Source organism: Lampetra planeri, chromosome 40 (assembly GCF_965212315.1).
Source record: "Lampetra planeri chromosome 40, kcLamPlan1.2.h2, whole genome shotgun sequence".
In the NCBI taxonomy this organism is placed as follows: Eukaryota; Metazoa; Chordata; class Hyperoartia; order Petromyzontiformes; family Petromyzontidae; genus Lampetra; species Lampetra planeri.
Window position 1 is genome coordinate 946,083 of NC_136146.1, and position 13,615 is coordinate 959,697.

General features: G+C 49.0%; 1 protein-coding gene across 1 annotated transcript; it reads right to left on the reverse strand.

Annotated features, from left to right (window-relative positions):
- Positions 1-9,785: 9,785 nt before the first annotated feature.
- LOC144731670 (putative G protein-coupled receptor 85) lies at positions 9,786-11,403 on the reverse strand. The gene has a single exon (XM_078612849.1). The coding sequence runs from the start codon at positions 11,401-11,403 to the stop codon at positions 10,201-10,203; it is 1,203 nt and encodes a 400-aa protein (XP_078468975.1). The 3' UTR covers positions 9,786-10,200.
- Positions 11,404-13,615: the final 2,212 nt, after the last annotated feature.

The window sequence follows — 13,615 nt, forward strand, 5'->3', positions numbered from 1 at the left end:
GGCCGTCCATTAATGACGTCACGCACCTGTGGGGGGGGGGGTCACACATTTGTGACGATGTGTGACGAGGGGGGGGGGGTGAGAAATGTGACGTCACATCAAAAATGCGCAACTTTACGTAAATATAGACAACACGTTCTACTTAATTAAATATATTTTTTAATAAATGTTTTCTTTTAGAACATCAGAATGCAGCGCCACATTAAATACGCACTACAATGACAATAGTTTAAAGCGATTTGAAGAATGTTTTAGTTTTTTTTTGGGGGGGGGAGAGCTTTGTGACGTCATATTTGACGGGGGGGTCTAACTTTTTGTGACGCCGTGTGACGAGGGGGGGGGGGTAAAAAATCGTCCAAAATCGCGTGACGTCATTTATGGACGACCCCTACGTTATTGACGCACAGTCATGAAATTAACGTGAAAAACTATTCCCCCCCCCCTCCCTGAAAAAAGCTCAGTAAATCGTATCTTCAATAAGCATTAAGGTGGCAATGGTGCAGCCCTCCAATTGCTTGCACAGGCCCACTGGAGAGAGAGTCCCTCTAGAGAGCATTTTGCCTACTCCTCTTCACCGGTAAGAAAAAAAAGTTCCAAGTGTTTTTTTTGTATGGCTGCTACGTTTACCCACTCTTTGTAGAAGCTGATCATGGCGGGCGCTGTGATCATCATGTGCATGAAGCAGCCAAAAAATTATAATGTGAACATAAACTGCAACAGATGGCCACTGCTTGTAAGAGGATAACCGTGCAATTAAAAACAACAAGACAAAATAATGCTTCTATTATTTCCTTTGACGGTAAAACGTTTCAACTCCACCGCACGTCCACTGTCATATGAATACATTCTTCATGTGGATTCTGGGCCAGGAGCGTTGAGCTCTTGCCAATGTTATTTCACCGCGGTGGCGAGATGGAAACTAGCTCGCCTGGTATACAAGAGGTCGTGGTTTCGATCTTGACCCTGACGCCTGTATATTTGGAATTTGCATGTCTCTCTCACCGTGGTCGCGTGAATTTTTCTCCGGGTCCTCCGGTTTTTCTTTCCGTATGCGTTCAGAATATTAGGCTGCTGTACATGACCACGTGATAAGCCACTTCGTTGAGCTATCATTTGTGGCAAGGCCGCTTCTGAAAAATAAATAGCTACACAGCTCAGTGGGGCCTGGCCTGGTGAAATAAAATAAAAAAAATACTGTAGTGTATTGTTTGTTTGTTATCCAGCCTGTAATTTCTCGATAATGCAACTTCGTGCTGGATTTACCACGGAGTGGCAAGCGAGTGTCAAAATGTTACCCTCGCTGATGAGCAGCAGGAAATCACAAACCATTTCCTTGGGCTTGTAGATTTGGACGAGCGGGAAACGCAGCTGGGTGATTGTGAAAAAGAGCTTCATAGCTCATCGGATTTCTGCACGAAAAATAAAGTATCTGGTAATTGCCAGTCCCTCACCGGCTCCAGTGTCGTCTGATCGAGCGGTCCGTGCACGGCTGACAATTTAAACACCGCTCCTGTCCGCTCGTGGACCTTTAACCCCCCACGAATGCTCGTCATTGGTCCGACGATGCTGGTAGGGTAGACACGGTACGATGACGAGAAGCCAGTCCACGATGATGACAGGAACTACGTACGTTACCCCACAATGTTTCCACATTGTTTACAGGTGTCGGCGATGATCGTCGGTTCGTTCGATGCGTGTTTTTGTTCAATTTCGAGTTGAGATTCATTCTCTCAGACTCATCCTTAAAATACAGTCCATAAAATGAACAGGGAAATTCCATCCAAACCTTTATTTTTTGGGGTGTTTGATCGCATTTACGATGCACGTGGCTTATTTTCTTAAATCTATGGGCACTTTCGAAAAACAGACCTCAGAATGTTTCAAAACAGCACGTCAAATATCCGCTAAACGACACTGTCTTCACTCGTTCTGGAGTAAACGTGAGAAATTCGCGGGCTGTCTTCTCGACATACCAAAATATTCCTAGAAAGGAGTTTATTTTTATTTATTTTATTATTCAATTTTCAAGGGGGCGGCGGAGGGGGGTTGCACAAGGGTGTTTGTTTTCAGCTTTGCAAACAAATTCTAGAAAAAATATCTTCCAGGGAAGCCGTTATGTTTGGAATCCGCTGACCGTCAATACAGCGAGTACGTACAAATCACACTGAACACCAAACCCGTCATCAAATGTTATAGAAAAAGAGTGAAAAGTTTCAGGACAAAACAAGCAACGTAACGACACATATCGTATAATAACAATAATCACATTGATCCCGTTCTCAACTCAGAAAATATTATTTAGTGCACCGAATTCATCAAAGAGCACCCCGTTCCCTCCTCGTCATGAAAATATCATGAAATACGATACAAAGCCCCCGACTCGGCACAAGGCGTATACAGCCAACCCCAAAGAAGAACGCCGCGCCAAAAAATATATAAAATACACGAACTAATTCCTCTACGCGCAAACACGTGACGTGTCCTTATTTCAATCTCCGAACCTTCAACTGGGGTCAGTGTGCATAGGCCTTTCCCACCCCGTGCGCACACGCACACACACACACGCACACACACGTACACACGCACACGCACGCGCACACACACACACGCACACACACGCAAACACGTACACACACACGCACACACGCGCACACACACGCACACACGCACGCACGCGCACACACACACACGCACACACACGCAAACACGTACACACACACGCACACACACGCACACACACGTACACACGCACACGCACGCGCACACACACACACGCACACACACGCAAACACGTACACACACACGCACACACGCGCACACACACGCACACACGCACGCACGCACACGCACACAAGCACGCACGCACACACGCACACACAAACACGCATACGCACATACGCACACACGCACGCACGCACACAACACGTGAATCCCACGAATGAGACAGCGATCCAACGGACCTCCCTCCTCCACTTTTCATCGTCGACGCGCTTGAAATGCTTTAACACGTCGCAGGCTTTCGCGGACTGATATTATTCACGATGAAGGTTTTTTTTTCGTGGGTTGGATCGCGTAAGTATAAACGTGTCGTAACCCTCCGCCACCTGACACAGCCAATTAGTAAGGGATTTGTCGCGTAAACAAAACGCCAATTAGTTACTGCTTCAGCCTACCGGTGTGTTGAAGAGTAAATCCACAACATTTACGATGTTTCGCTGATGATTACAACCAGCATCATCGGGCGATTTGACAGAATAGTTCTGGCAACTCGCCTGATGATATTCAAATTGTAAATGTTGTGGATTTACTCTCCAACACACCGGTGGGCTGAAGTAGTAACACATTGACGTTTTGTTTACGCGACAAATCCCTTACTAATTGGCTGTGTCGGGTGGTGGAGGGTTACGACATATTTATACTTACGCGATCTAACCCAAAAACCTTGATTATGCGCTTGAAATACTTTTCTTGTTGTTGTTGTCGTAGAGCTCCCAAGGGAGTGGGGACCAGGGATTCTACTCCAGCAGCGATGGGTTGACGCCGCGGCTTCACACGTCAGTATTGCGCAACCGTCGGCTTTACTTCGCCTCCAGCAACCGTCGGCAGTGCCACCGCCCTCGTTGGCTCTGAAGGGCAACAGCTATGCCCACAGGCACGCGCGCTCGTCACGCACGGGCCCCAGGAATCTGTAGGCAAGGACTATGCCTTGTGGTTACCCCTGGTGGCTTGGAGCCAGGAGAGGGCCAGCTTCTGAGAGTTCAATGAAATGATGAACGAAGCAAAATGCCGACTACACCTTCTTGTTTCCACTGATCGTGAAAAAAAAAAATCTGAGAGTTCAATGTAGGGCCACAAACAGATGCGTATACGGCGCGGATCGGTCAAAATGCGACGGGAGTGAAATAGTGTAAAAGTCAGTTGTGTCTACGACTGCATTTGTTCAACGCTCTCACCCCTTCACCAATCTGCATTGGCCAGCGTGGTGAGGTTTGGTCAAACGAGACTTATGACCAACAAGACATGGGGCCTTAATCGAGCAGTGGGGTTGCTCAGCTCCCACCCCCCACCCCCATTCACCAAGCTGTATTAACCAAAGTGGACCTCTGTGATAAAGAGCTTTATAGCTCATCGCATTCCTACAGTATCAATATTCGGAATTTTTTAGTGTGGTCAACGACCCTCATGACTGACACGACATCGGGCCTTCATCCAGCAGAGGGGTTGACAAGAGGTGTAAAATGCGTGGAATTAATTATTCACGAAACGTTCACTCCTAAATTTCATGCAACTCGTTATTTTACTTCAGATCCGGTCTTAATAACTCAACCAACACAATATCCATCATCCTCCTTTGTCCAACCGTAAATATAGGAAATGTCTTGGTGTTCATACCATAAATTCGCTACCCATAAATATTGGCATCTCAACAGATTTTAAATATCACTTTCCTTTAAAAGCTTTTGACCGTATCTCGCGTTATTAATGCTTGCGTGCGCACATGTGCTGCACACATGTGCTGCACACAAGCCATAATCAATCCCGGCTCTGTTCACAATGCAGCCAATATCTGGGAAAATGTACAGTACATTTGAAGACTGTTACATTTTACACTGCTCCATACAAATGCCTTGCTTGAATCCGTCCACAAATCCCTGAAGCCACCAGCAGTATTCCCCTTAGTCGTACAAAACCCAGATGGGTCTGTTGTTTAATATAGGCCACCTTACATATACTCCGGGTTTATGAGATCCTAAAAATGCAGGCTTTACCGAGATGCGGATAGACACAGGGGAGTATGGGTCCTTTTGAGCTTAGCTGCAATAGTCTGTTAGCAGGGGGAACTTTTCCGCATGAATAAATTTGCCTGACCAGGTTTAATCTTTATACAATAGTAAGTCCACTTCGGTGGTTAGGTGGCTCAGGAGGCTTATAATGGCCTTGTCAGATCATTTAGGCCATGCCACTGAGATCCTGGGTTGAAATCCTGGCAGCCACCCAACGTTCAAAGCAGATTTTCCAGAGGGGTGAATGTTATGGTCTCAGTCCCTTTACGGAAACAAGAAAAATGTATATACAATTGGGGTTATTAACTTAATTGACCCAGCCAAAAAAGCTACGAGCTCTAAAATTCATAAACACAAACGCCAGAGAGAAAACTGTTGTTTTTCTAAGCACGAAGGAGCACCTTCTCATAATAGCGCAACAATGCAAATGTATTACCCAGGAACGCCTCACCAGGTCTCCAAGACCCCTTTTCAGGAGGGCCATGCCATGGGGATGTTTGGTCAATGTTGGACACAAATGTGGCAAGCAACTGCAGCAAGGTGAAAACAGGGCAAAGGGGAAGCCCTGCAATTGCTTGCTCACGCCACTGCTGGCAGAAGGCCCCTCCACCCCAGTTCTAATTAGGCTCAGCTCTGCTTGACTTCCAAAGTGAATGTCATGGTCTGAGCCAGTTCTCAAATCAACGCACACGTAAACATTATTCTATATAATGGGTTTTTTACGGCATGTGGCCCAACACAACTTTAACGCTCAAACTGACTTTAACACAATATCTGCACAATGACACCCTGCCATATTTGCACTATGTTACCCTATTAGCATTTTTGTAATTTTATATTGCATATTATAAATATTGTATATTTTAGATTTTATTTTATTCAATGTTTACATACTTTAGCTCCTTAGTATTAGTTAGACTTGTACCTTTAGTATAGTTAGACTTGTAAACCACTTATTTAAGATTTAAGATTCCTAAATGTTGAATGTATGCACCTTCCGGCCAAAGTAAATTCCTTGTCTGTGCGAACTTTCATGGCGAATAAAACCCTTTCTTTCTGACGTTTAAAATTGCTAAATGCATGTAGCGTGCAGAAAAGCAGACTGTACGGTGCATGATGAAGAGCCCTCGAGTGTTGAGTAAAAAAATATATTTGAAGTGACTGCAAACAAAGTAGTGTAGAGTTGTATGTTTGTGGAACTTCTTTCGCACCGTACGTAGCCAACTGTGCTAATTGAAGGTGCAGGGAAAAACAGAAAGCTCCAGTGGCTTCCTGGTCCCTGGCATAGAGTTATCTTCCTGCAACATTACCTACCGTCATGTGATGCTCTGCTGAAAAACAAAGTATCAGGATACATTTGTTTGTGGACCGAGCGATGTGATTGCAACATTGGGGTGGCACATTGGTGCGTACCTTGTCCAATTAATGGGCACGTATAATGTATCGGTGGTGACCAATTAGCTGAACCCTTTCTTGGGAAACCCTTCTCCAATTTGTACTGACCATTTGCACTGACCAGCGTGGTCCAATAACCCCTATGATCGGCACGGCGTGTGGAAGCTTTCATCCAGTGGTGGATTGACAATTGGCTGTAAATTGTTATTAAGGAGCTCTGTCTTATGGAGGAAGTGTACACATTTCGTAAGGCCCTACTTGTAAGGCCATGATTCGCATCGTGTGTGCCTGATGGTCAATTATTGTTGAATAAAATAAATGTGATAATTAGTCCATCATCCGTCCAGGGTCAATAAAATGAGAATCACTTCGTGGGGAAGTAAACAGTTACCGTACTACGGATAGACTATTGCAGCTAAGCTCAAAGTCCCTGTCATAGAAAGGTGGAATGTCCATGAGTGGCTCAGGGATATTAACAGGGAATTGGCACAACGTTAATGCTCATTTGAGCAGGTAATCACTTTGACTTTTGACAAGGAAAATACGTATGCCAATAGTTTTGCTATACCCTCATAACGTAATGTACAATTTGAACCCTTAAAGTTGAACATAATTGCATTGTATGCGATTATGTTTTCTCAACTCAGGTAAATTAATAGCCACTAGAGAGCAATCAAACAATATCTATGAGTGCATGTCTGCAAAGTATGCATGTTTGTATGGAGTGTGGCTTATACAAATACACGTGCTGACACGCACTGCTAGACTATTATACATATGCCGGCTGTTATGTAGCATTAGCAACCTGCATTTGATGGAGCCTACGACACTCCAATAGTGTCGATCATAACACAAGGCGAAATCACGTACGCTTAAGAGGGTCACAATAACACGTGCACACAATCACATGCACATTCGGAGAAACACACAGTGGAGTAATTTATACACGCACTCATAAATCAACACGAGTGTAATCCATGTAACGTACTGTATACGAATTTAATCAGAAATCCATTTTTTGGGGTACCGTATGATACATATCAGCATCGAAAGACACTGCCGAAGAAAAATGTCGAAAAACCGGCACAGCTATTTCTTTTTCTCACTCCCACAAACGGGGCAGGAACACTCCCCATTAATATCGTATCTCAGCAATAAAAAAAGAGGCTAAGCAATGTATGACTTTGGTTCATCACAATAACAAACTAAAACGTTTAGCAAAACACACGCGTCAGTTATAGGGACCGCACGACACATGCAAATGTGTGCATAGAGAGAAATCGTGCCATTAAAAAAAAACCGAGGCTGTTTTTTTTCTCCCCCCCCCCCTTTCGTTTGTTTAACGTGTCCCGATGTGGTGCAATTGTCTCCAAAGTATTGACCCGCTATTCCTCGGCCATGTTCCATCCGCTGCTGGATTAAATCTTCCCCAATCTCCGCTCGCCACCTTGTACGATCCTGCAAAAGTGCGGTCAAACAATCCCCGTGGCCAACAAGGTGCGGCAGGGAGGCCGTCATCAAGCAGCGGATTGACACGACCGGCGATTTTTTGTGTCATATTATACTGTACACGTGGATAATGGTGGGTTCAATTCCCCTTGACTCATTCTATATTCTCTCGAGGGCATAATATAATGAGTTTAAACTGGTTCTCGTCATGGGAATGTGCAATTTCCACGACAAGCTTAGGGCCACCGACGAATATGAAGAGTTCACTCATTGCTCATTTGAGTAGGGCGAGCGGTTTGACGACGGTTGATTTAAACAGTGTGCTCCAAAAAATGTTAACACCTATATGGGACTGTCGTTTTTAATGGGAAAAAAACGGATAATGCACTCTGACATGATAAACAAATCTATGTTAATAGTTTCAAAAAGTCAACGGGTCTTTCACTTGTTCGCCATCGTTGTCAACACGTGTACTGCAATCTTCTCCAGGTGGTCTCCAGAGCCCGGAGGCACATTGCTCGTGGTATTGTTGCAAATTCTCTGAAGTGTTAACGTTTTTTTGAAGCACCGTGTTGCATTGTGTGCTCGTGTGCATGTATGTGTGTGCGTATCGGGAGTTACGAAGCCGGCGACCCGAGTTTGATTCCCGCTCACGGCCAACACAATTGACGCTTGTCTGAAACGGTGCTGGGCCTCTCCAAGGTCCACCCAGCCTAAAATGAGTACCTGGTGGAGTATGTAGTCAACATCGCCGTTGGGGAGACAAAGGCGGCCGGGCGTGGTGCTGGTCACCCCACCCCCTCGTGTGCCGTGTCGGCCTTCATAGGTGCTCGCTAACAGCACTTGCCCTAACAGTACGTTCAGGCAATACAGGGGATCTTTGTCTTGTGTGTGTATGTATGTGTTTGTCTATGTGTTTTCATTACGTTTCGTCGACTCAGCCTCAAATGAGTATCTGGGTGCGATGTGTAAACATCGCCACTAAGGGAGACAAAGGCGGTCGGGCGTGGTGCTGGCCACCCATCCCCCTCGTGTGCCGTGCCGTCCTTCTTAGGCGCTAACTCGCGAACAGCAATTGCCCCAACAGTCTGTGAAGGTTAGACGGGGTATTGTTTTGTGTGTGATCATGGTCAGCTAGGGTTTCTCAAAACCGCACACTCTCATCCACAGCATTGTGCCTTTTAGAGTGTACCAACTTAACCACCATTTAATACGATTAAGTTGTTTTCGTTACACGGCACGTAACCCGGGCATGATTCGAGTCTACAATCGCCAGGATTGCGAGGGCAACATTGATGGTGAAAACGAAGAGAGACCCTGGTGATACATGTCGAAGGGCTGAGAGTTGAGACAAAGAGCGAGATGAATATGGTAAGGGCACGTGAAAACAACAGACTGCCAACACACACGCACACACACACAACCCAATTAGACAAGCAATGTCTCTTTCGTATGTCTGTCTCTCCAGGTATAAAAATACAAGTACTGTATTTCTGACAAAACCCATAAAGACCCACACCCCTTCCGGGGTAGTGCATCGATTCAGTACCAAGCAAACTCTGGGCCGGTCTTAACCCAATGTGTCTCATCTGCAGAGTCGGGCTCGTTTGAATGCTGTTGAACTGTCAGATGATGTAGACCGACAAAAAAAGGGGGGGGGGGGGGAGACGGAGGGGACGTCTTAGTAGGAGACTGAGTGACTTGTTAAGTGTGACCCTGGAAGATGTCGGTGGAGACTGCGGATTGCTGGGGTGAAGAGGAGATTTGAGAATAGATTTACGTGTTGAGAACGGACCCAACGACACGCTGGGGCGGAGAATGACGTGAGCGCTGCACGAGCCTCATGATTGTTAAACCACGTTCTACGCGACGCAGGAGCGTTGATTCAATGTCGAGTGTGCGTACGTGTGTGTGTCTGTGTGTATGTGGGGAGCGGTAGTGTAGTGGTTAACGCTACGCTGCGCTTTGAACCTGGCGACACGAGTTCAATTCCGGCTTACGGCCAACACCAGTGACGATTATTTTAACCGGTCCTGGGCCTCCCCTAGGTCGACTCAGCCTCAAATGAGTACCCGGTGTGTTGTGTAAATATCGTCACTAGGTAGACAAAGGCGGTCGGGCGTGGTGCTGGCCACCCACCCCCTCGTGTGCCGTGCCGGCCTTCATAGGTGCTACTCGCCAACAGCACTTGCCCCCTACAGCCTGCTAAGGCTACACGGGGGATCTCTGTCTCTGTACTGTGCCCCACGTGACGTTGGGGGGAAATTCGCTCAATCGAAATCCGAACCCCCCTCCCCCCTCCGCTGCCGGCGCATCGTGCGCGTGTTTACCAATCATCGGTCGCGTGCAGCGTGCGGCGAGGGGGGGGGGGTCGCGACCTCGCAGCGCGTTCTTTAACATTGTACATCATTTCGAACGACGTAAATTGGTAAACTCGTAAAAATCAGACGATACCGTCAACGTGGTGCGCAGAGAGTGCGGGTGGGTGGGGTGGGTAGGTAAGGCGGTTGCCACCTTCAAGGCTAAACCCGCGTGTGGTTGCCCACCCCACCCCCTCATCTCTCCTCTCCCTCTACTCGCACGATCTCCCGATGACACAGTAAGCCTCCTGCGGCACGGTGGGGCTCTTCCTGCACTGAGCCAGGCTGGACCAGAACGATCGGCGCAGCTCCCTGTTGCTCGCGTAGCACAGCAGCGGGTTGACGCACGCCTGGCCGTACGTGAGCCACGCCGCAGTGGCGATGAAGCCGTGCGGCAGGGTGTGACCGCGGGCGAAGACCCTCCAGAAACACGCCACCAGGTAGGGGAGCCAGAGGGCCAGGAACGCCAGCGTGATGGCGTAAAACATCCTGCCGATGCGCTTCTCCGCCTTGAAATCGTCCACGGCGAGAAGGCGCTTGTTCTGCGCGAAAAAGTTCTGGCGTATGCCGACAAGCGTCGGCGGCGTGGGGCCTCTGCCGAAGCCCGCGATCCAGTTGGAGGCCGCCTGGCCCGTGGCACCGGGCCCGTGAAATGTCCAGTTGTGGCTCACGGCGGGCACCACCTGCGCGGGTCTCATGCGCCGATGTTCGTGCACGAAGCAGACGAGCTTCGCGTACACGACGTGCGTCGCCACGATGATGACCACGAGCATGAGCATGAAGCCCAGCGAGTCGTTGGCCCTGAAGTGTCGGTGCTCGAAGTGGCACTGGCCCTCGTCCCTGATGTACTTGTACGTGCCGATGTCGAAGACGGGCGGGAAGGCCATGGCCACCGACAGCGTCCAAGCGGTGCACAGCACGGCGACGCAAGTCCACAGGGTGACGCGCTTGCAGTAGAAGCGGTGGTGCGCGATGGCGATGTAGCGCGTGATGGCCACGCAGAAGAGCACGAAGACGGCGTGGAAGGCCGACAGCACGGAGAAGAAGGCCACCACCTTGCAGCCCAGCGGCTCGTAGGGCCACACGGAGCCGCGCATGGCCGAGGCCCAGACGAAGGGGAAGCACACGGCCGCGCGGGCCGCGTCGGCTAGACACAGGTCCAGGAGAAAGTAGTAGGGCGCGCGGTGGAGGCTCTTCTGGCGCAGCACGTGGAACGAGAGCAGCAGGTTGCCGGCCAGGCTGGCGAAGATGATGATGCCCAGGGACGCCAGCTTCCCCCCGGCAGGCTCTCTCGATGGGAGGTAGAGGCCGGCCGCTGCTGCCGCTGCCGAGATGGCACCACCTCCAGCGGCCGTACCCGCTCCTCCTCCTCCGCCGCCGCTGCTGCTCACGTTGATGTTGATGATGTTCGCCATCCGCGCTCGTGGTAGCGAAGAAGAGGTGCCAGCATGGATGCTTGGAAGCGACACGGGCTGTGCCTGGTGGTTGTTCTCGCGGTGGTTAAGGATGCTGTTGATGGTTCCCCTCCGTTAGCGCGCTAGCTCGCGTCGCTACTCAGTGGGCCCCGTGGGCTACACATCTATATGCCGGCGTTGACGTGCGGCCAAAGGCTATAGCGGGGGAGAGGCTGGGTTCAGTGTAAACAGCCTATTCGGCGCGATGTTTTTTTATTTCCATTAAACTAAACGTATTTACAAAGGCAATGCAAGCGAGATGTCCCCTCTGCACGTAATCCGAGCAAGCGGAGCGCCGCGCGACCTCAACGCCGTCGCGAAATCTGCCCCATCTACGGGAATGATCATCACGATCATCCCTCGCTCCATCCCCGCCGCTCACACCACCCACCCGCCTAACGCCTGGAGCGCGCGTTTCGTGATCTTGTGGTGGTGGTGGACTTAATGAAGCCGGCCGGTACTGAATTAATTATGAAAACAACGAGACACTAAAAAAAAACGGAACCGAGACAATAGGCGAAGGGGTAGAGGAGATGACGGCGATCGTATAGCGAAGGTAACCGTTTTAATGCCGATCGAGTTATTTAGGCTATACTGTTTACATATTTACGCAAACGCAGCTCGGCGGCTTCGTTTGAGCATTTTCAACTACAACGACAACAACGCCAAATGGATTTAAATCGCCGCTGTCGGAACGAACGGGGCGACAATCAGCGAGCGCGGAGACAGCGGCGACGACGTCGGCCGCGCCACCTCGACTCGCAGCGCCCGCCTCCCGGGATAATGAAGATGAAAGAGAGAAGAGAAAATAGAAATAAAGGGACGCTAGCAAATACCGACGACGGTCTCCGTGCTGTTAAGCGAGCGTAACGGCAGCAGCAGCAGCAGGGCACGCGGTGTCTGAGCGCGTAGCCAATGATGGTCACGAGAGCGGTTCACGAACACGGCAGCCGCTTCAGCCTCCTGCATAACCCAGCCCCTCCCCCACCACCCCCACTCTCTCTCTCTCCGCTGCTTCTTTCATTCCACCCATCCCTACCACGACTACGACATCATCCCTCCCTACACCCCATATGCAGAGTCGCAGCGCACACACCGACACAGCATCGTCATCGTCATCATCATCCCCGCAGGCTCGCCAAGCTGTCTGCACGCCCGCGTGTGTTTGTGTGAGCGTGGCCAGCCCCCCTACGTGTGTTGAGCCGGGTTCGATTCCCGATCACGGCCAACGCCAGTGACGTATATCTGAATCGGTCCTCGGGCTTCCCCTAGGTCGCCTCGGCCTAAAATGAGTACCTGGTGCGGTGTGTAGTAAGTATCGCCACTGGGGAGACAAAGCCGGCCGGGCGTGTTGCTGGCCATCCACCCCCTCGTTGTGCCGTGCCGGCCTTCATAGCTGCTACTCGCTAACAGCACTTGCCCCGACAATCTGTTGAGGCTATATCACCCCTACCCGCTTCTATCGCTCCCTTTAGTCGTTTAATACATTCTTATTTTTGTACTCAAGCAAAGCCAAAGCTTCTTGTTGTTGTGTGCCGCACCACTTTATTTAGCGATGTGTAATGTGTGTGAGTAATCAGGATTTTTTCCCCCCCACGATGTTTTTGCCTCCGAATAAAGGACTCGCAGTTTGTTATTTTGGAGGAGGTTTGCACTTTGCTCGATTATCTCTCACCGATCCGAGCGGCCTGGTGAGGCCCTCATCCAGCAGTGGATCGAGGGAACGGAATACGTGCACGCCGCTGTTGCTACAACTACTACTATTACACTGGTCAACAAAAAAAAACATTTTTTTCTGGCCTGGACTTTTGCAGCTGTTTTAGACTAATTTCAGGGTGCTGATTCCAAATCCGATCTCAGATTTACTCTATTACATATCATTTTATGCTATCGGCATACCCCATTTTCATTGATTTTACCCGAAATTAACTCTGTCACTTATGATTGCAAGTTGTTGCGAGTCAGTGACTGCTTTAGTGTTAAAATATGGTGCTGTATTTTTAGGATAGTGTGTTTATAATATCATTTTATGTAGATATCCACATTTATTTAATATTTTTCCTCTGCAGTTTTTAATGAAAATGCAATATTTGATATCTCAAACCCCTGATGTGATAGACAAAAAACTGATGCCAGATTTGGAATCAGCACTCCGAAATTACCTTAAAACCGT

What these genes read in the sequence shown, in the direction of transcription:
- LOC144731670 (XM_078612849.1), bottom strand. Translation starts at nt 11,403, where the DNA reads ATGGCGAACATCATCAACATCAACGTGAGCAGCAGCGGCGGCGGAGGA.